Consider the following 25,819-nt stretch of genomic DNA (forward strand, 5'->3'; position numbering starts at 1 on the left):
CATTTGCCAGGTCCCATGTATTTATACAATACTCCCACCATGGTGGATTTCAAGTTACCAGTGTGATATCACTGAGCACAGATTACGTCTACAGTCTGCCTGGCAAGCTGGTGTGAGCCAGGCTAGCACACCACTGGGGGGTGCATGAAGGGACAATCTGGTGTGCTGAAAATGTTCTGTATCTTGGTCTGGATAGTGCTTACACAGGTAGAGTCTTAAGAGTGGTTCTTTATTACATGTATATTATACCCCAGTAAAAAGTAAAATGTAAAAATGTCTGAGAACTAGAAAGACGAAAGCAGTTATATCTACGTCCCAGAGGAAGGTCCAAAGAGGGACCAGAGATTCAAAGACCAAAAGGCAGCACTCGGAGCTTCTTGCCTCACCTTCCCCACCCCGTCCCAATAGATAGGAGAAAAAAGAGAGATACCATTAGTAAACACGAGCACAAATGGAAAAGAGATGTTGGCTTTTTTAGCTGGGCCACAATTTTTCAACCTGGGCCACAAGACTCAATTCCGTCTTATCACCAATGGTTGATATGGCACACAAAAGAGAGTGTTGCTTCTGAAAAGCCCACATTCACTGCTTTAACTATGGCCCTGTCTGTCACTTAGCAATGAAGATTATTCCACTGGGTGGCTCCAGAAGAAGGTTTCAAGCACAGTACCACCTGAACACAATGATCAGACGTGAAAATACACCAGCACAAACAGTGTTACTTTTATTTTAAGTAAAAATCACATTCATATCATTTTCCTTGCGTCGCTCAAATCTTAAATATGTTCAGTATGTCTGGAATATATCTGTGATCTAGCTAAATGAGACGTTTTAATAAGACAGCTGCTCCTAACATGTACAGCACTCATATATTTAAAGTTACAAAACCAAAGCAAAATTTTAAAGGGGGTTGATGGGTGATACCTCGACACATCCACAGATTCATTTGTTCCCAATCTGGCAGTACAGGACCATAGAAAATACCAGACCAAGTATCTAGAAAATAAAATAACAAGATTAACATGGAACTTAAAATGATGGCAACGTTATAAATAGAAAGAACATTACACATGAAAAGATCCTGACTACTGACAGTTCTAATCTTATTTATCTAAGTTATCTCCCTTCTTGGGAAATTGGAGCCTCCAGTGGGACAAAAGAGCATTGAGAAAGCTTTCTGAGTATTGTTGTGTTTCAGTCAGGGTTTTTAGATGGCCAATCTGCTTCTAACTGGCCCAATTTGATGGTGCAGAACTGGCTACCACCAGAGCACCCTACCTTTCTGGAAAACACACACCCTCCTGTGGGGCATCTACCCTGGAGCTCTGGAGAAGTCAGGCCTCTGGGGGCTAAATACACCTACTGCTTCCATGAAAGGGTTATATGATCATCTGGTTTAGATCATCTGCAGAAAATCAAGGAGTCTAGAATTTCTCTTGCCATATTTTTAGGCATCGCCAAGAGGAATGAAGAAAGTAACTTTTTTTTTTCTTAAAAAGCTTCTAAATCTGTGGGGAATAGCTTAATTCAGGAATTTCCTTTGAAGTGAAAAAGTACAGCTGAAAATCTGGGGCATAATTTCCATCTCATTAAATGGCTCTCCCAAGGAATGAGGGACCCCAAAACTTGCCCTAATTGGCCCTGCAGTTAGTGCTTTGCATGCTGTGGCTTTGATGTAGAAATGATGGAAAGGTCGAAAGTTTCCTCCCCACCAGAAGCAGGAGGATCATGAGGTGCCATTTATGCTTAGTCATCTCCAATGTTCCTACTGTACTGAGGCATCCTGCTTACTAAATCTTTCCTGGAAACGAATCTCAAATGAGAACTGATGGCCAATACCTTCTTAAAAACAAACCAGTAGATTTTAAGATTTTTTTTTTTTGCTTTTGAGAAGATTCTTAAAAACACACCAATTCTCTGCAAAAAAAAAATATGATTTTCATCCAGAATGTTCTAAAAGTCATTCTTTTAGAATGACCTGGAAAAGCACTGAAATTCAGTCTTTTTGCCTTTGTCCCAAGCTTGAAGTCTGGGAGACAAGTACCAGGACAGAGTAAAGAAAGTGGTCAAAATACTGGGATAACACAAATCTCTATTGTCATTCACTGTCACATCCTTGAAATGGAAGCCCACCATTCATCGGCAGACAAGACACTTAATGTCACACTTTCTTGCTTTGGAAAAGATAATTTATCATTGCTCATAAAAATGGAAATAATTAAAAGGGATTCGTCATACGGTAATGCATGCTGAGACTCAGGTAGTGTGCATGAATTCCCACATTGTGAAGCAGTCTAAAAAAATGTTACACAGTTCTCCTTTCCCTCTTTTAACTGCTCTGTTCCTGGGACCTCCTGCCAAGCTAACTTGTATCCTACAAAGTGGTGACTATCATTATCAACCGCTTCTTTTTTTTTTTTTTTTCTAATTAAAATGAGAGTGAAAGCACTGCTTATGTTTTATGCTTGTAATTTGCTGTAGTCAAATAAGGAGAGACATGATAACCTGGTCATTTAATTCTGAACAAGGAGAATTCCGATGCGTATAGATAAAATTTTCTAACAAAATAAAGCATCCTGCATAGATCCCTAGCATCTTATCTGAGGAAAATTCCTCAGGTATGTGGTCTTAACAGAGCCTTGAAAATAACCATCCGCCACAGTCTGCTACAGCCTGTGACTAAACAGATTAACACCAAAAGTCTAAATGCCAGTGGGTAGTTTTTTCATGTGATATTTTTCTATGGAAATAGTTTGAATGTAATTTCTACAGGAAGATATTTGTTTCTTTTTCCTTCTTAAAAAGAGGTATTACGTGGGGGCCTGTGCAAGTCCCAACCTGTCTGTGGTTTGGGCTTGCTATCTCCCTCATAAAGCAAAGTAAGAGGGTTTGTCTTCTGGGAAGACAAAGTCGTACTCTCCTCTGAAGAAGCCTGCCATATAGTTGGCTTTGGCGTCTTCTGGGAATTGGGAGGCAGGGATTGAGGCCTCATGAGTCTGGGTTTTCAGCTCAGGTAGAGAGAGAATACAGTGCTTGTAACCTCCAGGACTCATTGCTGTTAACCCAGTCTGGACTTCATGCTAGTCACACAAGTGGATTCCTTAACAATAAAATAGTAATAATACAGTTTTTAAAAAAAGCTATTAGAGTGATTTTTCTATCTATGTATTTTTGTGTTTTCTTGAATTTGAATTTGGGAAACAGAATGGAGATAGGCCTGTTAGGCAAGTAGTATTAACACCTGTAAGACAGACTAATGTACATTTTTTGGATACAGTTTTATAGACTAGATATTTTCAAAGCTCCTTTTTGAATAAAGAGAGAGGTAATATAAAAATGGATTTTTTTTCTCTTGAAATTCTGGAGGGAGGGCAGATTTTAGATTGAGGGAATGAACAACAAAAATGTCAAGCAGTTCTTTGAACTAACTATTTGCCATATCTACATATAGTCTAAAAATCACACTTAATTTAACTGGCATTAACTCATAAAATGGTTATAATTTATGATATTACTATATAAATTCCATACCTATAAGTTACTCCATGGAAATTTTTTGTTAAGGTCTTTCCCTATACATGTCTTTAGAACAACCAGTAAAATATCTAAATATGCAACAAATACATGGAATATACCAATTTCATAAAATGTTATTCCTCTTGTAATGCTATTCCTCTTGTAATCTCATTTTCCATTAGATGTATTCAGATTCTTGGCAATGTCTTTGGCTAAGATATGAGAGACATCAATCTTCCCAGTTGATTATGTCCTTATTTTCTCTGGCTTTGCTTTTGAGAAGATTCTTAAAAGCATCAGTGGGTTGTAGCCAGTCATAGTCAATTGTCTGAATTCGAGTCTAACATGGATTTGACACTTAATAATATTGACACTTACATTGAATACCTCATTTAAAGCCTGATCTTTCAAACATTCATTTGAAGTCTAGTCACCAACACATATTTGTGTGTGTTTTATGCTTATAAATGTATGAGTGCATATGTGTGTGATTCCTTACTCACCTCTACAACCATTAGGGAAAACAGAGAAACAAAGGACATTTTACAAAAGGCAGAATCAAGAAAAATAGACCTAGTATATGGCACCATTTGACTTCCACCATATATCAGACAAAAAGAAAGACAGCCATATCTACCAACAGAGAATGTGTCATATTTAGACCTATTCATTTGGACTACGAGGAAGCAATACTCAACAGCCCAACTTACTGCTTATAGTACCTACCCTTTCCCTAATGGTTGGTGGGAAACTCTACCACTAACCAAAAGACCACTTAGAACACTAAATTGCTTCATTCCCAGCTAAAATTCCTCTCTGTTGGAGGAGTGGCTGAGTGGCTCAGTCAGTTAAGCTTCCAACTTTGGCTCAGGTCATGATCTCACGGCTCCTGGGTTCAAGCCCAGCATCAGGCTCTGTGCTGACAGCTCAGGTCATGATCTCAAGGTGCGTGGGTTCAAGCCCCGTGTCGGGCTCTGTGCTGACAGCTCAGAGTCTGGACTGTGTTTCTGATTCTGTGTCTCCCTCTCTCTCTGACCCTCCCCACGCATTCTCTCTCTTTCTCTCTCTCTCTTTCAAAAGTAAATAAACATGAAAAAAAAAATCAAAATTCCTCTCTGTTGGTAAAGTGGCACAAGTAAGAGGTAGAAAGTTACCAGAAATCCCAAGGAGGACATTGTACTACGTTCCATGACAGTGAAGCATAAGTCACTCATCTGACCTAACCAGCCCTCAGAGGCAGTAACCAGGAAAACACATCACATATTAGAATTCTTGCCAATGTCCTGATAGGGAATCAAGAGTGAATTGACTCATTTGATATCTAAATTAACCAAAATCTGGAATTATTCAAAAAATGCTTCTCTGAAATGGTTTTATTTCATCTTTTTAGCAAAGAATTTTAGGCCATATAGAAAGCATCCTTGGATTCTTTAAAAAGTCATGCCAAGAAAGTCCATCAAGATAAAAATCCTACACAGGATTTTTTTTCAACATCAATAATCACATTGTTGAGAATAAATATATAAACCTTAAATTTCCTTTAAAACTTCTTCAAGTGAGTCCATAGTCCTTAAGGCAACTGTCGTTAGTTTTTAAAAGTTGTTAGATTTCTCTTGTTAGTCCTTATCCAGGACTAAGAACTGGGTGGAAATTAATTCAATTTTTGTTTCCCCGTAGAGAGATCATTCATAAATAATGGTCTCAGCCCTGCTCGATTGGTAAGATTGTAATCCTCTCCCCAGACCAAAGACTGCTAGAAAAAGATGCTAGACCTTGGGCGTTGCTACCCAATGTTTTTCTCAAGAACCTGGTTTACATTTGGCTCACTAAAAATATTTGTTGGAATAATTAATGAATAAACAAGGGAATGAATGAAGAATCAACATTGCAAGATAATACTATACCTCAATTACTGCCAGTCCAAACGCAATTCCAATTACTATGAGAATATGTTTTGCAACTACGTCTTTTATCAAAGAAATGCATGGCTGTTAAAAAACAAAACATAAGAAGTTACCTTGAATCAAAACTTGGACCTCACTTTAAGATATTTGCCCATTGGGTTGACTTTTTACATTACTACTGAGGAACACACTCAACCAAGAGGAATTGGATTATATCACTCTGCCCCTCCACACTCCTTAAAAGATTGTTAACTGTGGTTTGTTCATACATTAGAAAGCACCAAGAAGTAAACTTTTGCTTCAACTGTCTCATTGCTAAATCTAGGGATCTTTAGGCATAAATAATAATTTTATCCTAACTTCCAATTTTTCATTTTAGAGTTATTATCACTTTGACTGTGTACTTTTTAGCCTTGTAATCTGTAGCAAAGAGTTTCCTAGTTGGGAACTTTCATTTTCATTTTTAGAACAAGGTTTTTTAAAAAATCCCTTAATAATATATATCAGGGTTATTTTTACCTTAAAAAGGAAAAAAAATATTATGTCCACTATTTTGTCCTTACTTTAGATAAAAAAGAGAATTTAGAAAGCTGCTTATCTGCCACATTTATTGAATTTACTCAAGCTAGCATGCAATTTCAAGCTTATAACATTTCAGACCAAACCTAAAAATTCCAACAATTTTAAATTATATGGCTAATTTTCAAAATGGAAAAATACTACATAATGTAATAGTGGTATTATCCATATTGCCAGAAAATATATCACTATCCCTATGATAGTTATATATGCACAAAGGGCTAACAAAACATTGCTCTGGTTAATAAAATAAGAGTTCTCCGTAAAAATGAGTAAAACATTCTTTTCCCTCTCATTCTTGAATGTAATTGGTTTCTCCATTCACATCTGATCCAAAGTGGTAAACATTAGAGTAAATTATTATGTCTTTTAGGGTTAACTATGAGATTAATGATCTTATCTACTGAGTCACATTTATTATATTTGAGGAGCTTTCGCCCTCTTTCCCTTCCAGATAACCAGGTTATCTTGGCAAAAGGGAGAGGACAAAAAAAAAAAAAAAGAAATGTGAATTATGGCCATTCCAGATTTCTTATTTTTCCAGACTTCTTGCAAACTACAGAAGTTTGCAAGTACAGATGGAAGTATTTTATGAATTTATGGCCCTCCTTTTGGGAAACGAGTGCAGCTATCAGCCTATCTTCAGCTGAATTATGTGTGAATTTGAAGGGAATGTCAATTACTTTTTACGATAACGCTAGAGCTTTGCAAAATCTATCCTGAGGAAACACATCTTTGAGTTGAATCTTAAACAGATAACAACTGCCACTGAATTTACTAAGTTCCTCATTATCCGAAGTAGAAACTGCACTCATTTACACCATATTTATTTCCCCCCTTCCTTGCAGATACTGCAGCACTAAATTAGGAGTATAAAAAGTAAAAGTAAAACTGTTTAGTGATACTACTTGGACAATTAAAAAAAACATGGTAGCTCTGTAGTCTGGTAGATAACTTCTCCACATGAATTATTTTAAATATTGGTAATAGCAATTTCCCTTTAGAAAAGAGTCTCCTTATTTTGATTGGATTAGTAAAAAGGGATGTGATAGCAGGAGAGAAATTTCCCCTGAGATGCTTTCTATTTCCTAATATGTAATTAACCTTAGTAGCCATTACTAAGCCAATGGCAAAATCAAACTAATCTTCAGGTATTACAGAAATTAATTCATTGGATTATAATAGCTTTAACATATCCCTCTGCCAACTAGATTATGATCTCCCAGAGGGTCCAGAAGTATGTGCGATTTTAGCAAGGGTCTGTCTGAGACATAGTGGGCACTGAAGAATAACAGCGACTACATTAAACATTAATATTAATTATCATTTTTGTATGCATTCCTCCCAGGCAGAAGGAACAATTTATGTAAAGCCCTCTGGTAAGAGACAGATATCATATCCTCTAGGATACCTTGAACCCTGAAGACTGAGTTAGACAGAGTTCCATAATACCTCGTGCCTGCCCCTATCTAAGAATTACCAATAATTCATTTGATTGAAGTTGCCTAATTATCTCTCTCTTTTCACTATTTGAACATCAGTTCCATGAGTGCAGACATTGTGCCTGTCAAGAATGGATTTCCAGTGGCCAATAAAAGGTCTGGAGAATCGGAGGGAGTCAATATTAATTGATGAATTAAGCAATAATAAGAAATATGACATCCATATATTGATGTTTACAAGTGACACAAATGTGACATTTACAACACATAAAAGATAAACCCAACTTTTTCAATATACTTTCAATGTCTGAGGCAACTTCTCAACTGGAGCAAAAATTAGGCAGATTTTTTGATAACATTTAGTATCCAGAGCCCAACCCTGAAAGGCCAGGTCTACGCAATTACTTGAGAAAAGGAACATTTCATAAGAAAAAGAGGTCTTTATTTGATAACTAAAGTGAAAATATAGATTTCCAGGATTTATGTTAAAATAGAAAAAAAAAAGAGAAGAGTAATGATTAAGGTCACCAAAGAAAGGACATGATAAACTTTCATCAGTTAGCTTGTACTTTCATTCTCCTTGCAGTGGGATGTTTCTTTGATCTATTAAAGTTGACTTCAAATGATATCAGACTCAGAAAAAAATGAACTAATTTCACTTTTTTATATCTGCTTTTATCTTTAAATAGGATTTATTTTTTATTTGGGAAATTCCTGGGACTTTTATATCATGATTCCTATTGTAATCGCTGCAATTTAATTTTTCTATAGAGACTTTCATTGTGAAAAAAAATTAATGGAACCACTTACTGTCAAATTTGATTTGTCCTCACCTGTTTGTAAACATATATGCCATCATACAATGTACAAGAAGAATCTGATGGACCCGGACATGCACATGACTTGGAATTCTGTTGAAAATTATTTCCCCAGTCAGCAGGTCCATTGACCAAACCACAGCATTTAAACTGTTGGATGAAAAATAGATATAAAAAGCTATTGTTAAAGAAGATAAAAATGTTGTCAATACACTGAATCATATTCTTCTAAAACTATTATTAAGATGTTTCTTATACTAAAATATCATCTAAATCACCTCACCAACTTTTCTGAATGTAGAAGCAAAAATACAGGAATCTTCCGTTTTGACTTTAATATTAATGAACGAAAAATAGGGTTGCAGATGCATAAGTCTCAGGAAGTTGGAGAAAAGATGAAAAACCCACCTAGTTTTAAATGACAAAAGAGAGGGGCAGAATCAAATCTATGTATCCTAGATTTTGGGAAAGAAGCTTCCAAAGAGTCCATGAGAGAGTCAAGGTCTCTTTAAAGAACTTTTGCCCAAAAGAGATGAGAGGTTTTAAAAAATTATATTTCCATCTTTGATCTTTGATCATTTTTGGAGGAGAGGAGGAAAAGAGTGAGAGGCTTCTCAAAGGACAAAGTGGCTTAGCAGGCTTCCCATAAGTCTGAATTTAACATGGACATCTGCAAAATGGGGGAGGGGTGCAAATGAAGGATGAAACTCTTAGGATAATGTCAAGGAAGTTTAAGGCCCAGAATATACTGAAACACTTAGAGAATTTGTGGTCGTGTTTTGGGAAGAAAAACAAGGAAACCAAAAGCCCAATGACTCAGGGTATATGGCACATCATATTATTAGATGAAAGAGAAAAATAACTGTCCCTCATCTTGTCCTATTTGCTCTTCATGAAGAGCATGTCCTTTTCATGTTCTATTCTTCGTGTCCTATTCAACTCTTCATGAAGAAAGGTAGAAAAAAAAAATGCTGAAGAAAACAGAACGAAGAGTACATTGTTTTCTAGGCTCAGATGAATTGTAATGCCAGGATATTGAGAAAACCTTCACTTCCTCACTGGGTGACCCACATTACTTAACCTCTCCGTGCTACAGTTTTTTCATCTGTAAAAATGCAGGTAATAGTAGTTGTTCCCAATAGTATGTAAGTTGTAGATTTGTTGTAAAGATAAAAATGGGAAAATTGATGTGACGATTTGAAGTGCTTAACCCAGTGCCTGACTTGTAGGAAGTACTCAGTATATGTTAGGTATTATTGCTGTTGTTTCTATTTTGCAGTGGTTGTTGTTTCCATGATGCTCTCACATGAACATGATCTGTTCAACACTGGTATCAATAATTTAGATAAATATTTGGAAAGTACCTTTTCAACTCTGTAGTTGATATAGAGCTGAGAGTGATGGTTAACACACTGAAGACTGGAATCAAGTTCCAAAGTTAGTTCAAACAATGGACTCAAACCAACAAGTTCAACAGAGGCAGATATAAAGCCTTGGACTTTGGCTCAAAGACTTAATTGCACAAATATATGACTCATCAGCCATCCATATGACAAAAAGCTAAAGATTTCAGCTGGTCCCAAGGTCAATCCATATTAGCAAAGAGGGCAATCTTGAAATAGCCTCCTTTCTTGTCTTCCTATCATGTCCACGATAGACATGGTTAATTGCGTATGCTTTCTGATTAAATAATCTAGAATAATATTAATTTATATAGAGACCTAGATCAAAAAAGAGAAAGTCCCATTGTATGCACTCACAAATCAGTCCATATTTTGAATACAATATACCTCAGGATTCCTCAGGGAAGCCTAGAAACAGAAGACAAGGTAGGAGGTAGAAAGGCTAAACTTGGTATAATATCTGGTCACCAGATCAGTTGTGAGCAAAGTTGAAGAAAAAGTTGGTCAAAACTCGTTGAAAGTGTTATAAAAGCTGAATGAACAAGGCACTGTGCACGGAATAATACAACAACCTCTAGACAAATAGTCATCACCAAGAATCCGAGAGGGGCACATTCCATTAGTATGTTAGCAGAGAGTTCATGTGAGAATTCTCTGAAATTCAAAGAGAAAACCACTTAGTGTCTACAATTTTTGTCCATGTGTGGTGGGGCCCCAGGTCATCCAGCCAGAGTTTGGTGTAGGACTCTTTATCCTAATCCTATCTGTTACTAAAAGGGAAAAACCCTGGTGGAAGAAAGAAAGAAAGAAAGAAAGAAAGAAAGAAAGAAAGAAAGAAAGGAAGAAAGCGAAGGAAGGAAGGAGAAAGAAAGAAAGAAAGAAAGAAAGAAAGAAAGAAAGAAAGAAAGACTCGAAATGGACATTAAGAAAGAACTATAGTACTGTGAAACAGGAAGCTTCAGGCATAGGATTAGTGTACAACAGAAGTAATTCAGAAGCGTGCTACAACACACAGAACATTTAGAATCCCATGGTTAGCACTGAGATCTTGGATATCAGAAACAATGTGCAGCAAAGATGATTCAGGACCCAATCCAGAGATCCAGTGGATACCTACAGTACATTTTGTCTTAGGTCAACCACCTGGGAGGATCAAGGATGCTCAGTCCCACCCAGGGAAAGAATTGGGTTGCTTAAATCATTCCTGCTTTAAACTTGGATTGGTCTGGGCTCTAGAGTAGGATGCTAGAGGGGAGGGGATCAAGAAATGCAGCTATGGGGAAGCCGGGAAAAGCATAACACAGAGGAAGTGAAGCAGGGACTGACTCCTATCACGTTTCAGCTCTTGGAAATGATGCTTTCAGCAGAATTTTTACAAGCTGGAGTCTATTCAAACAGGAACTGGGGAATGCTCTGGAATAAAAAGTCATCTGATAAATAGTTCAAGAAACCAAGGATGTTTCAACTTGAAAAGCAAAGCTTTTTACAAGTCATACAACAGCCATTGTCAAAGAAGTTGCAATGTGCTAAAGCATCAGTAGATTTTCTTTTCCCTCTAAAACTCCAGAAGGAAGAACTAGATGATGTAAATCCTAGGGAAGCAGATTTTGTTTCAAATTAAGAAAAAACATGCTAATCATCAGACATGGACATAAATGGGATGGGATGGCAAAAATCGGGGCACTTTCAATTCTTCAATTTTTAAAAAAAAATTTTTTTAACATTTATTCATTTTTGAGAGTGAGAGAGACAGAGCATGAGCAGGGGAGGGGCAGAGAGAGAGGGAGACACAGAATCAGAAGCAGGCTCCAGGCTCCGAGCTGTCAGCACAGAGCCTGACGTGGGGCTCGAACTCACAGACTGTGAGATCATGACCGGACGCTCAACTGACGGAGCCACCCAGGCACCCCAACAATTCTTCAATATTTAATGAGAGACTGGATGAACATAAATATAAAATACTCCAATCAATGGATCATGTTAAATGAATCATGTCAAGTCATGTCAGGTCAAATGCCCTAAATGTCCAGCTCTCCTCTAAGATTCTGAGAATTTCTATATGTGAAATGAATCTTCCATGTAGCTAATATGATTTGAACTCCGAACAAAGAAGGTGTGATTAGGAGTTTCACAAAGCAATTTTTTAGACACACCTTAAAGCATGTGTCATATTTAAAAGAAAGAGAAAAGGAGTAATTTCTAAGATAAGGTAGGGAATGATGCCAGGTCAGGAAGGCAGAATTATGTAAGGGAGCCTGAGTAGACAAACCTGACTGGACTAGGGTGGTTTTGTGTTATTTTGTTTGATGGGGTAGTGCTTACTAACGTTAAAATATTAAGTAAGAGCCAGAGAATGTAACACCTTCAACATCTGCCCAAGTTTTGACTATACCCTAATGACAGAGAAGCAGTTTCAATAACTAAATATGGGAGGGGTTGATATGCCAGTTTAAAAAATTAACTAGTCAGACAGCTGAGTTCAAATTCCAATCCCATTACTTGTTAGCTGTCAGACCTCTCTAAGCCCTAACCTACTTATCTGTAAAATAGGGATAATAAAGATAATATTATCCATCTCAAAGAGTTGTCATAAGAGTGAAATGAGCTACCAAAGGTAAAGTCTAGTAACACTAAATAGCAATAAATGATAGGTATAATTATTTTTATGACAGAGGGGGCAGATATGGAGGCAGAGAGAGAGAGAGAGAGAGAGACTCTCAAAATGCTCCAAACACACTACCCTACTAAATGGTAAATATGAAAACAACTATTGATTTGGCTGAACTGAGGCTTAATTGATCATAAAGATTTCTTAATCTCTGTCCTTCTAAACTGCTTCAAAACCTCATAAGAAGCTGGAAACAGAGTTAGAAATATTCTTGGATTTTTACTATTGCAGAGTGACAGAATAATCAGTCAAAATCTGCAAAGTGGAGATATGTTTCAACGTTAAATAATCTTTAAAAATCTATAAAAATATCTTTAAAAATTAGGTAAACACGAAACCTATGGCAAACTACCCAGATGACCTACAAATTCAAATTACCTCTTCTTGAAATTCAGCCAGGGCTTTCTGGAATGCTTTGGCATCATTATCTGCTGCTTCCAAAAGCTTTACATTTTCATAGAGAGTCTCATTCAGAATGCGCTCGGACTGAAAATTGAAAAGCATTGTTAAATTATTCATGCCAGAAAGTACTATTTTGATTTTTCAGACTTTTCCAAAATTATCATATGTCATGTGTACGCACCTCAGATTTGAAAGTAGCTCCTAAGATGCCTGCTGCTACTTGCAGAAGCAGGATCAAAAGCAAGCCTATGAAAAACTGGAAAAAGAAAGAAATGGAACACATGTTATCTCCAGGGCATTCAGTGACATCTTGGGACATTTGAGCATGGCGTTTCTTTCTCCAGTCGGGATCATATTACTGTTGGAATAATAACTGTGTTCTTCATTTATTCTACCCTTTGCCTCAAAAAGCCAATTTGGGGGCCATTAGTGGTCAGAAACATTTGCTTCAGACACCAATCAAGCAGTGTTTAAAACAAAAATGTATGGATAGGATTGTAGACATCAGTGTGATGTTGAGTGGAGGGAAGTTTGAAAACTTAGATACAGTTACTTGTGTATTATCTTTCTCCTCTTTCTTCATCAAACACAAACTCACACAAACTTTAAAGCAAATTTCCAAAGTGACTTCAAAACAAGTTTTCTACCGCTACCAAAGTCACCCAGGGTCTTGTTATAAATGTAGACTCCTGAAACCTGCCTCAGGTCTACTGAATCATAACTTGAAAGAATGCGGTCCACAGATTAGGTTTTCTCTTTTTAAAACCAGCTCCTTGAGTAATTAAATTCCCCAAACTGCAAATGAGACCTATTGATCAAAAAGTAACCACTAGGGATACTATTAAAGTCCTGCTAAAGCTCTGTCTCTAGCTTCTCTCTTAATAAACAAACAGTTAACAAATATCTTTTCAAGGACAGACACAATACTTATTTTATTAGAGGAACAAGCTTAAATGAGTTCTGTAAACTCTAATGTTAGATTTTATTTAACAAATACGTCTTGGTCTTTATCTAATATTTTTCTACACCCATTCATCATTCTGTTGTTCATGTGAAAAGTAAATGTCTATGGGTTAGCCCAACCCAATCCATCCTCCTTGAAGCTTTCTAAGTAGCAAATCTGATTACGTCAGTCCCTTATAATTTTGTTACCGTGGGATATGATTTGGTGCCGTCCACATTCAGACCCATCTCCCATCGTTTACTGAAAGCAGCCTCTGCCTGCCACGCTCCAGCCATACCCAAGGCCTTGTAATTCTCTAAATGTGCCAGCATTGTCCTGCCAGGCTCTCTCCCTGGAAAGCCCATCACACCCTCACCCACACAGCCACCTTATTCCCTTCTGCTCCTAGTTTGAAAATTCTCTCCTCTACTCTTGCCCTCCTCTTCTTGGACCATTCACACTTGTAGCTAATAATTTCCGTGTCAGTCTTCCCTAATGTCTTAATGTCTATGTCTTTTAGCACAGTATCTGGCACACAGCACGTACTCAGTAAGAGTGAATGAATGAATGAATGAATGAGTGAATGAATAAATGGATGGATGAATAAATGAAATTTCTCAGGGTACCTCTAATCTAAGCTAAAAATAGTACTCTCTATAATCAAACTCTTTAAACAAAAGTTAAAGTTTCATCAATCTTGGCAAGTTCTTTTGACAGACAACGGGGATGGGAGATAATCCTCCCAAGTCTGAAGACTGAGTATTTTGATTTGTCTGGAGAACTCACCAAAAGAAGCATGCAGCGGCTTTCTTTCACGGCACCACAGCATCCCAGGAAACCCAGAATCATGATGACAGAACCCACAGCAATCAAGATATTCACTGAAACATAGGGGTTAGTGCTAGAATCCCCAGGGCTGAGAATCTGAAAATAAGAAAGGAAATTAATGACAGAAAATCCCTTTCTTTGGTGTTTTTCAACAAATATCCATTGAGTACTTAGTATGTGCCTGACCCTATTCTAAACCTTGAGATACTTCAGTGATCTAAACAAGCAAAAATCCTTGCCCTTGAGGAGCTTACAATCTATTGAGGTGTTACTTATCTGAATAACATTTCCAACTTCCATGTGGTATGGAAGAAATATAATAGGCTTTTAAAAGACCAATTATTTTTAAAAGCTTAGGACAAGTACTTTCACCCATGATGTGATCTTTGGTTTGCATGTTTTGTGTTTTATATGTAAGAGTAGCATTGTAAAGCATGCATTTTTATGCCAATTTAATTATCTAAATTAGAAAGGCAAATTTCTCAAACTACTGACAGACGCGACAATATGAATGAATTTCAAAAAACATTGTGGTGAGCTAAATAAGCTATATTCAAAACTGTACAATTCCATTTATATGACATCCAAGAACAGGTAACTCAGAAATCACAGCGGTGCTTGACTTCGAGCGAGGTAGGAAGGAAAGACGGAACTGACAGCAAAGGGATAGGAGTGAACATCTCTAGGTTTATAAAAATGCTTTGCATACTGACTGCAATGGTGATTACACAGGTCTATATATTTGCCAAGACAAACAAAAACATTTAAACTAAGAAAATAGGGTCGCCTGGGTGGCATCTGACTCTTGATTTCGGCTCAGGTCTTCATCTCACAGTTCATGAGTTCGAGTCCCACTTTGGGCTCCACAGCTGACAGCACAGAGCCTGCTTGGGATTCTCTCTATCCCCCTCTCTTTCTCTCTGCTGTTCGCACACTTGTGCACTCTCTCTTTCTCTCTCTCTCTCTCTCTCAAAATAAATCAATCAACTTTTTTAAAAAGTTTGAAAAAAAACTAAGAAAATAAGTATGGTTCTTGATATTCCATATAATTCTATCTCCTTGTTCCCAGAAAGTATAGTCTGTAGAGTCTTCCAGAAACTCTTTATTTTGCCTGTTAAGTAATGGGATATTGAAGAAAACATCCTAGAGCTCTTTATGTTGGCTTGGGCTACCCATCTTCTGTAATTCAGTTCTTTTCTCCAGCAACACACATACTGTCCTTCATCACCTTCATCATACCCTGCCTCAATCTACCACTTGTCCTCTAGATATATCACAATCAAAAAGTGAAGCCTTGTGCCTGTGTTATACATGAGTACTCCATGTGGCCCATCTGTCTTGTATGATCTCTATCTACTGGGCTATTTCCAAGTGGAACACTACTTGTTAGACTAACTCAGAGACTATGCCTCCTAGGATCTGCTGCACAGCATGTAAGTTAGCTCCCTTAACAGGAAATACAAAACAACAACAACAACAACAACAAAAAACAAAAACAGGAAACTACTGATAATGATGCATACATTTTTAAAGACTTTAAAAATCAACTCAGAGCCTAGAGGAAAGCTTCATTCAATGATCAGTGGAAAGTAATGCGTTGAAATTGTAAAAGCAGTAAAACAAAGATTTATATTCTAGTCAGGGTCCTTATATATAACTAAGTTTATTATTTATCCCTGGAATAGTCAACTAACCCTGCTGGGCCCCAGTTTCCCATTTATAAAGGAAATTGGGTCAGCCTCTGTGGTATCTAAGGCCTCTTTGTCTCTAAAAGTCTATGCTTACAGACAATGTTTCAACTTACAGATTTAGAAAGCTTGGTTATGTCCCAAAGACTTTTTTTTTCAGGTTTTTTATTTGTTTGATTTTTGTTTGCTTGCTCATATTGGAGCTAAGAAATCAGTTTTGTTAATAAACATGCATGACATCTGGGTCAAAATAGATAATGACAAGAAAAGGAAAGGAAAGGGAAGGGAAGGGAGGGGAAGAAAAGAAAAAAGGAAAGAAAAGAAAAGAAAAGAAAAGAAAAGAAAAGAAGAAGAGAAAAGAAAAGAAAAGAAAAGAGAAGAAAAGGAAAAAAAGAAGGCCAGCATTAGGAAATCCACTCTACCATCAAATACCCCTTCACTAGAATGTCGTGGCTGGTGCAGGCAAAACTTAAGGCTTCTGAGAGGAATAACTCACTGTCTGAGTTATCAGAACTCTGCTTAGATAGGCCAGATATAGAAATAACAGGTCAAATATCTACAAGTGTGATGGATGGTGCAACCAGCATTTATTCAGCAGGTAGTGAAGTACTTCCCTAAGACTGGTCTGGGCAGGGTGACCCCCTGCCAGGTACTACCGGCCAGAAAGCAGTGTGTTGGATGCCTGGAGGTCACTGTTTCAAGTCCAGCTACACAAGTGGCTATTCTTTTTCAGGCAAGAAATGGAAATCTGAGTTCAGCTGTTTGTTCCAGGAGAGGCACAGCAGAGTTTTAAAAGCTGTCTTGGATGAACAGTGTCTGTGTGTATTAGGACAAGGGGAGAATTTCTAATGGCTGAACCTTGATCTTTGGATTATAAGGGATCTCCTGGGACAAGAATGACTGTCCATAGGCTTTTTTCCCTGAGGAAAAACAAAGTGTCCTTATGAGAGAGACATTTTTAGCACAAAGAGATATGCTAGAGGTTGTGCACAAAGACCTCCCTGACATTCTTCCTTTCTGTGCTTACGCTCATGTTTTTCCTTCTAAAACTGTTGCCTTTGTTTTTCCACTGCTAAATTCGGTTTTTTGCAGTCTTGATTCTTTGTCACTGACTGCAGATAAAGACAAATCAAGCCAGTTTCACAGAAGTCAAGCTGGTTAATGATGTCCTGGCAGATAAGGGCTTTTATTCAGGGCGTGAGGCTGACAGAACGCAAGAGTAAAAATGTAACCGAAGATGCTGCCTAGCTCTAGTAATTCATTCGTGTCCCCGGATGTGGAGTCCCACCCCCTCAAGGACAGCAGTTTTTCTCTTAATACATTCAATGTGTGGAATTTCTTAACAGACTAAACACCAAATTTGTTTACCAGAAGCACTTGGGGGAAAGAAAATGTTCCCACATCAACCAGAAATAAAATAACATAAATAAAATACAGGCTGCACACATATCTTAAAAAGGCCAAAGCACCCTCTCAATAGGTGGCTGTTTAATCTCTGTGCTTAATTATGAGTTCCAAAGTCAGACATCCGCTTCTAGATAGCAGAGATTCAGCGCATCTTCAAATACCCTTCTAGAGTTCAAACCCAGAGCCCAAGCCCACCAGGAAGCCACAGTTAACATTTACCAGTATAAAAAAAATACATCAAGTCTGGATGGACTAGGGTATTATCAACTAGTTGCTACACCTGTCTCCCACCCAATTTCTTCATCATGGGTAGGCACAGAATGAGGAAGCAGCTGTCACTGTGATTCCCTAGGTTCTCTAAGGGTAGAAAGCAAATTTTAAAAAGAGAAGACAGAGGATGAAGGAAGGGAGGAGGGGAGGGAGGAAAGGAAGGGGCAGAAAAGTCACCCAGTTTAGGAAAGGAATCAGAACAGATGTTAATTTGTTTTCAATCTTTCTTACAGCGAGGCTGTCTCCAAAGGCATTCAGCTTAATCATGATGTAATAAGTTTTTACAGAGAATACATTACTTTAATTGCTGGCTTAATATATCTTAATGATTATCAACTAAGAATCAAAATTCCTCTTACAGAGAGAAATTTTATTTGGGCAAATAAATACCTTGAAAGGGCGCTAGCAGTAGAAGATGTGATCCTGAATACTGGCAAGAGCCCAGACAACAAAGAACAAGGGGACTACGGTGCATACGGTTAAGAACAATAATTGAGGAATTTTGTGAGGGTTGGGTGGAGGGAGTGCTCCTGAGAAGAAGGGAGAGAGGAAAATGGGAGCAGGAGAGCCAGGAAACAATGCCAGGTATTATGCCGGGTAAAACCAAGAGAACAGCCCTACACGCCCTCCCCTTTTCTCCCACACACTCTCTTTCCACCTTCACAAATGTGTGCGTGGTATGGAACAGAAACAGCACACATGCAGTCGAAAGACTGGAGCCAAAATTGACTCTATGAACTAAGCTTCCTCCAGACCCGTGGAGATCTTGGTAAGAGCTTTGCCACAGGGCGTGGAATGGTGCATGGTGAAGGAAAGAGGCTCGTGCTAATCTTATTTAGAGAGCAAGAAGCTGGACACCCCCAGCCAGCTGCTGAGTCACACTAGTGTGACCAGCTTCTTACTGCTATAAGGAGTTACCCTCAATGCCAGTTGATGCAGGAATTGCCAACCATCGTGGTACCTTGTTGCCTTTAAAACACAGATCCAGATTCTTCTTCTCCAAGAGAACTTCTCACCTTCTTTACTTTTGGACCAGCCTCCCACCTTGGGATCAGCCAAATGATTGTCAATACCTCGTATCGCAAAATTTGTTCTTGGTGTGGAGGAATGGTAGTCTGTACCCTCCAGCTACACTTCAGCCTGGCCTATGCAAATAACAAAGGAGGCTGATTTCCATTTTGGCCCCTTCTACCCCCACTTTCACGGCAATCTCCCTATCTTTGGCATAACACCTCTCCCTTCTCCAGAAGGCTTGATCCATGCCTAGCAAAGTGCCAGGCACACAGTGAGTGAGTGATCTTGATTAATTAAACTGAATTTTTAAATGATAAAATCACATACCAGCACAAATGACTACATGAGGCAATTAAGGAATATGCTACAGAAACATTTACGTTATTACTGTCATTACTTTCATCATAAGAGGAATAAACTGTTTTGGAAACAGAGAAGCTTATTTACCTCTTGACCATCTTTGCTTACTCGTACCCAAATCGCTATTGCCAGGATCACGATGCCACATAGCTGTAGAAAGGGAAAAAAAAATGTTAGACAACCAAGGCAAACTGCAACTCTGATTGAACACACTCCCAGCCTTCCGGTTACGATGGTTTATCATTAATTATATATTACCACCTAAAAGAAAATCTGGTATATTCACGTGCAGGTAATTGCTAAAATGTTCTGCTGTGATTGGTAAATTTGATAAGAATAATTCTTTTTCCTGCCCATGATCCATTCATGGGTCTACAGACAAGAAATCATCACCACTACAGGGGAGGGGAAAAATGATTTTTTCATGTTTCAACTCGAACTCTGTTTTCGCTAGATTGTAATACACAAAAGATAAGTCACAACAGCTTAAAGGAAAAATATCCTTACTAGAGCCCTGGGCTTGTTTCTAAGAAGCTGTCTTGAACGAAAAAGGAAGAAAATAACTAATTATCAAACATTCCTTCAAGATTCAAGAAGCAAGAAATCAGGATAGACAGGGAACAGTAGTACATCTGACAAAATCTGCAGGTAAACAACAAGGGTTTACAACACTTTTTGTACCCAAATAAACTCTTTTAAAAACAAGCACTTTTAGGTTGTAAAGCTTACCCAGAGAGGAAGAACAACGAGCGACAGTACTTAAACTCTTAAATGCATTTAATGACTTTACCAGATTATTTAATTTGGACCAAAGCCAACACATAAAATGTGAAACACATTTTACTTTTGTGTAAAGAAAACCCTTGTCTTTCAGGGTTTGGTTTGCTTTTGTTTCGTTTCAGATATATATGTTGCAGCCTCGAAAAAAAAAAAAAAATCAAAGATCTATTATCAAATAGAGATGTTGAGAACAAGCTTGGTAACATAACAGACACAGCAGGCCTCGCAAGACTTTCTAGACTATTCCAGCCGTATGGTGCTCTGACAGAGAAATGCCCGAGTCCTCTGAAGCCCGGTGACCTTGTAGTATCATTGCTTTTGTGCATGGTTGAGCCATATGCTTGGAATGTCAAAACAGCAGTTTCACTTTTTTTGTAATGTTTATTTAATCTTGAAGGACAAAGAGACAGAGCATGAGTAGGGGAGGGGCAGAGAAAGAGAGAGACACAGAATCTGAAGCAGGCTCCAGGCTCCCAGCTATCAGCACAGAGTCCAACATGGGGCTTGAACTCATTAGCTATGAGATCATGACTTGAGCTGAAGTCAGACGCTTAACCGACTGAGCCACCCAGGTGCCCCCAACAATCTCACTTTTAATGGCGTCTCATGAAGCCTGCCGTGGAAATAGAGTCAAAGCCTTTGTTTGGGAATAGGACATACCATGAGCAGCTGAATAAGGGCAGAATATCTGTGTTCACTAAAAGATCTCAGAAAACATCATCTGAGTTCAAACCCTTCCTTTCAGGTAAAGAAGCTAGAACCCTGTGAGATAACAGTCACATCCTGAAAATCTGGCACCGCTCCTCATCCAATCCCGCCCTTCTATGTGCTCCAAGTATTACAAAATAACAAACGCAGTGGAAAACCAAAGCTCTTTCTCAAATCGCCAAATAACCTATACAATTTAATGATCTTGTAGGCACACACTCGCACACACTATAAAATACAAACCACTGAAAAGACAGCTTTAGAGCCTGAAAACCCTCATTTTTTTCCTCCTGTTTTCCACTAAATCCTAATTTCCCTTGCAGATGGAGATAAATGCTCATTTTACCTGTTCTGTGTTAATAAGTAAGTCTATAAAAATTTATGTTGAATGACAATGAGACCCTCTGAGGTTTTCAGTAATCTACAGCAGTTGGATTTTTGTTATTCAATTTGTTCATTGATATTTTCTTTCTTTTATGAATCTCAAGCAGATTTACACTGATTGCCTTAATAGTTGGCCTGGCTTTTAGCTTAACTGAAAATAGTATTAATTATCCAAATAGGTATTATAGTTATTATCGTTATCTGATATTTATTTATGAGACTATCAATGAGAAAATTGTAGGAGGTCCTAGAGACTAAGACTGTGGTTTTTTTTAAACTCTTAACTTTTTTGCTTGTTTCTGTGTGACTTTTTAGTTTACTTTTTCAATGCTTTTAGATCTCAAATCATTGAGAAATCTTATGAAATCAACTCTATTTGCTCGTCAAATGATAACTTTTAGTCTTCTCAGTCACCAAAAGTCACCTGTAACATTCATTAACTTTAAAAGAAAGGTGTATCAAAATGAGACACTATTACATGCCCACTGAAATGGCCAAAATCTGAAACGCTGACAACCCCAAATGCTGGCAAAAATGTGAAGCGACAACAGGAACCCTCCCATTCATTGCTGGTGGAAATGCAAAATGTCACAGCCACCCTCAAAAACGGCTTGGCAGTTTCTTACCAAACTAAACATGCTCTTACTATATGATCCAGCAATCATGCTCCTGGGTATTTATCCACACAAAAACCTGCACAAGGATATTTACAGCAGCATTGTTCACCCTTGCTGAAGCTTAGAAGCAGCCAAAATGTCTTCTAGTAGGTGAACAAATGAATAAATAATCTGTGGTACATCCAGACAAGAAAGCATTATTCAGACTTAAACAATATAAGCTGTCACATCATGAAGAGACATGGAAGAAGCTTAAAAGCATGTTACTAAGTAAAAGAAGCCAATCCGAAAAGGCTACATACTGCATGATTTGGACTATATGACTCTCTGAAAAAGGCAAAACTATGGAGACAGTTAAAAGATTGGGGGTTGCTGGTGGTGGGCGGGGGGGACAGAATGCAGAGCTAGAGCACAGATGATTTTTAAGGCAACAAAAATACTCTATAAAACATTATAGTTATGGATACATATCAAGGCCGTTATACATTTGTTCAAACTCATAGAGTGTATAAAACCAAGAGAGAAAGAACCCTAATGAAAACTATGATCTTTGGATGGTTATGATGTGTCAATGGCGGCTCATCAATTATAACAGATGTTTACTGCTCTGGTGAGTGACACTAATAACAAGTTAGGCTATGCATGTGTGAGGGTAGGGTATATGGGAAATTTTTGTACCTTCCTCTCCATTTGGCTGTAAACCTAAAACTGCTCTAAAAAATTAAGTATTTTTTTAATGTGTATTTTTATTTTTCTAAGAGAAAGAGCAAAAAGAGAGAAGGAGACAGAGAATCTGAAGCAGGCTCCAGGCTTCGAGCTGTCAGCACAGAGCCCAATACAGGGCTCAAATTCATGAACTGAACGGTCAGATCATGACCTGAGCTGAAGTTGGATGCTTAACCAACTGAACGACCCAGGCAGCCTCCCAAAATTAAGGTTTTTTTCCTAAAGAAAGAACATCCAATTATTTCAGGAGTCAAGAGTATTTTGCCCAATTTCAATCTTTACAATTAGATCAGTTTTCTTAGAAATCTTGAAGTCGGACAAACTATCATTTCCATTCCTATCTCTCTATTTTTTCTTCAAACTTCCTCTTAAAAACAGAAGAAACAAATGTTGAGAACACGCCATTCTCATCTTTTTGAAGATATTGGCATGTAAAACTTAGTCTTAAAGATACAAAATTAATAAATTTTATGCTGACTGACTTTAAAAGTAAATTGATTTTCTGTAAAGAATAATCATTCCAGGGGCGCCTGGGTAGCTCAGGTCATGATCTCACAGTGTGTGAAGTTGAGTGCTAAGTCCAGCTCTACACTGAAGTGCAGAGGCTGCTTGGGTTTCTCTGTCTCCCTCTCTCTCTGCCCCTCCCCCATTCTCTCTCTCTCTCTCTCTCCCTCTCAAAATACACTTTTTTTTAAAAAAAAAAAGAATAATCATTCTAGAGTCATGGTTGATATTAACCTATGTTATCCCAGTTGTTAAAGACTGGCTATCATAATGGTTCTTTGAGCCTTTTTCCAGTTTGGCTTTGGGCGTTTGTCTCCAGCCTTCTTATGTTGTTTAAATAACTGAGAGTATAAATCAAGAAATAAGTATCCAGCTCTGTCCTACTTTCTGTTGATCAGGTTGTAAAGGAAATGAGTAGATATTTTGGGCCTCTGAGCCCAAAGTAGACGTGGCAGAACAGGCCTCCTTCCCCCCAGTGCCCACCTTCTGGCTTCTCTTTGAAGGAAGATCATTGTGGTTGCTACTCAGCTCTCATAAGACCTCTTTCTTTTTATGGAATTAGGCTGCATTTTGTCTGAGCCAGCATTCTAAAAAATTAGGTAATAATTTTGATGTTTGCTTTTGAGCATGCTATGGACTGAATTATATCCCCCCAAATTTACATATTAAAGCCCTACCCTACAGTTTGACTGTATTTTGAGATAGGACTTTATGAGGTTAATTACTGTTTAATGGGGTTCTAATCTGACATTACTGGTGACCTCATAACAAGAGGAAGAGACTTCTGTGTCTCTGTCTCTGTGTCTTTCACTTTCTCTCTGCATTGATGCATGGAGGAAAAACAATGCGAGGACACAGCAAGAAGGCAGCCATCTGCAAGCCAGGAAAAGAGCTCTCACCAGAAATCAAATTGGTTGGCACCTTGATCTTGGACTTCTAACCTCCAAGATGGCGAGAAAATAAATTTCTGTTGTTTAACCCACCAAGCCTGTGGTATTTTGTTATGGCAATCCAAGCAGACTGAGACAGGAAAGAAGCTGAAAACTACAAAGTGGTAGGAAGAAAAATGGAAGCACCATCTAGATCAAGGATAAATGGCATAGAACAAGCTGATTTGTCCTCTTCTCTGATAGTGTGTCCACCAATCATCCCTACTCCTTCCTCTCAATTCTATCTTTTTTTAAAGTTTATTTATTTATTTGGGGGTGGGGGGCGGAAGGCAGAGAGAGAGAGAGAAAACAATCCCAAGCAGGCTCTGTGCTGTTAGCACGGAGCCTGACACAAGGCTTGATCTCATCAGCCGTGAGATCATGACCTGAGCTGAAACCAAGAGGCAGACTCTCAACCAACTCAGCCACCTAGATGCCCCTCAATTCTATCTTTGGATTTTATCACATTGTATTTGAAGAGTGTTGCACATGGAGGGAAGTGCATAGCACTATGCTATGAGGAAGCATGGATTGTGAGCTACATCATTATTGGTCCAGAATGGATACATTTTAGATAAGCTTAGGGGAAAGCTTCCTAAAAGTTTATGAAAGAATAAGAACACACCCAAATGGATAGCCTGGAAAACTACAAGATTTGTCTTTATGGTAATCCCAGAACACTAGACACCATGATTACAGGCGGTGAGAATCCCAACAGCCCTAACATTTTAGGACAGTACTAACATTTTAGGAAAGTTGTTAATTTTCAAGTTTCTTCTTCTCTTCAACATTTATTTAAAAGTCTAGTTTCATTGCATCGTGGTAAGATAATGCAGAGTGTGCAACTGTTGCTTATGTGAATTTTTTATATTAAATTATTTGTTTTCCATTTATTGTATCCTCTTCCTCAGGAATACAAATTGTCCTGGTTTTCCATTCTCTGTTCTACCATCTTCTTCCACCTCATTTATCTCTTTTTGATTTTCCTCTGGGAGAGCTTCTCAATTTGGGATTCTATATCACTGTATCCATTTCATGTAGTTTCTGGAGTGGATTTTAATTCTATCATTGCATATCGGGTTTACATGAACCATTTCTTTATTGTACCCATTTTCCTTTCCTTCCCATTCTATGCTTTTCCGGTTCACTTTTTTCTTCTCTCATGGTCTCTCTCCTCTCTTTCACAGGGAGTTATTATTTTCTGGCATTGCATTGTGGAGACCGATTTCAGGATCCTTCTTCCACGATGCTGGAGTGTTTCAGGGATGTGTGCTTGTCCTCTAAGGTTTCAGAGGGACATTCCCTGTCACTTGTTCCTCAGTCCTTTTACTGGGACTTGGGCTAGATTTTCCTTTATTCATCCTTGAATAAGATGAGACCTTGTCTGCTGTATTATTCATTGAGAGTAGGGTCTGCCCTTTGCCTCACTCTCTAACAACGTGGGTCATGGTAATTCTCAGACTTCCTGTTGGAGGAGAGGTCGCTCTACATTCTCTCCACAGCCATGGCCTAATGCAGCTCTGATTTACTGACATGGCCTCCTGCCACTCACACACTGCTTTTCTGCTCTAAACCAGTGGAGTCAATTAAAAACTTCAATTCTTAGCAGGCTCTGCCTTCATGGTTTTTCTATCTTCAGCCCCAAATGACTGGTATTTATTGTAACAATGAGTATTAAGTACACAGCAAAGTGTCTCTATAGTTGCATTCATGGGTATCTTCTTTTTTTTTTTTTAATTTTTTTTTCAACTTTTTTTTTTTTTATTTATTTTTGGGACAGAGAGAGACAGAGCATGAATGGGGGAGGGGCAGAGAGAGAGGGAGACACAGAATCGGAAACAGGCTCCAGGCTCCGAGCCATCAGCCCAGAGCCTGACGCAGGGCTCGAACTCACGGACCGCGAGATCGTGACCTGGCTGAAGTCGGACG

The 25,819-nt window shown here is 38.2% G+C and overlaps 1 protein-coding gene across 1 annotated transcript in view; it reads right to left on the bottom strand.

Moving 5' to 3' along the window:
* Positions 1-699: 699 nt before the first annotated feature.
* The window catches only part of TSPAN8 (tetraspanin 8), a 31,792-nt gene continuing 6,672 nt past the window's right edge, over positions 700-25,819 (bottom strand). Inside the window, exons 2-8 of the mRNA XM_060656974.3 lie at positions 19,330-19,392; positions 14,462-14,599; positions 12,914-12,988; positions 12,709-12,816; positions 8,275-8,409; positions 5,421-5,504; positions 700-996 (exon numbers count right to left, since the gene is read on the bottom strand). Of these exons, the coding sequence (XP_060512957.1) occupies positions 943-996; positions 5,421-5,504; positions 8,275-8,409; positions 12,709-12,816; positions 12,914-12,988; positions 14,462-14,599; positions 19,330-19,392 (657 nt within the window). The 3' untranslated portion in view covers positions 700-942. The remainder of the gene's footprint in view (positions 997-5,420; positions 5,505-8,274; positions 8,410-12,708; positions 12,817-12,913; positions 12,989-14,461; positions 14,600-19,329; positions 19,393-25,819) is intronic.

This window comes from Panthera onca, chromosome B4, assembly GCF_046562875.1.
Source record: "Panthera onca isolate mPanOnc1 chromosome B4, mPanOnc1 haplotype 2, whole genome shotgun sequence".
In the NCBI taxonomy this organism is placed as follows: Eukaryota; Metazoa; Chordata; class Mammalia; order Carnivora; family Felidae; genus Panthera; species Panthera onca.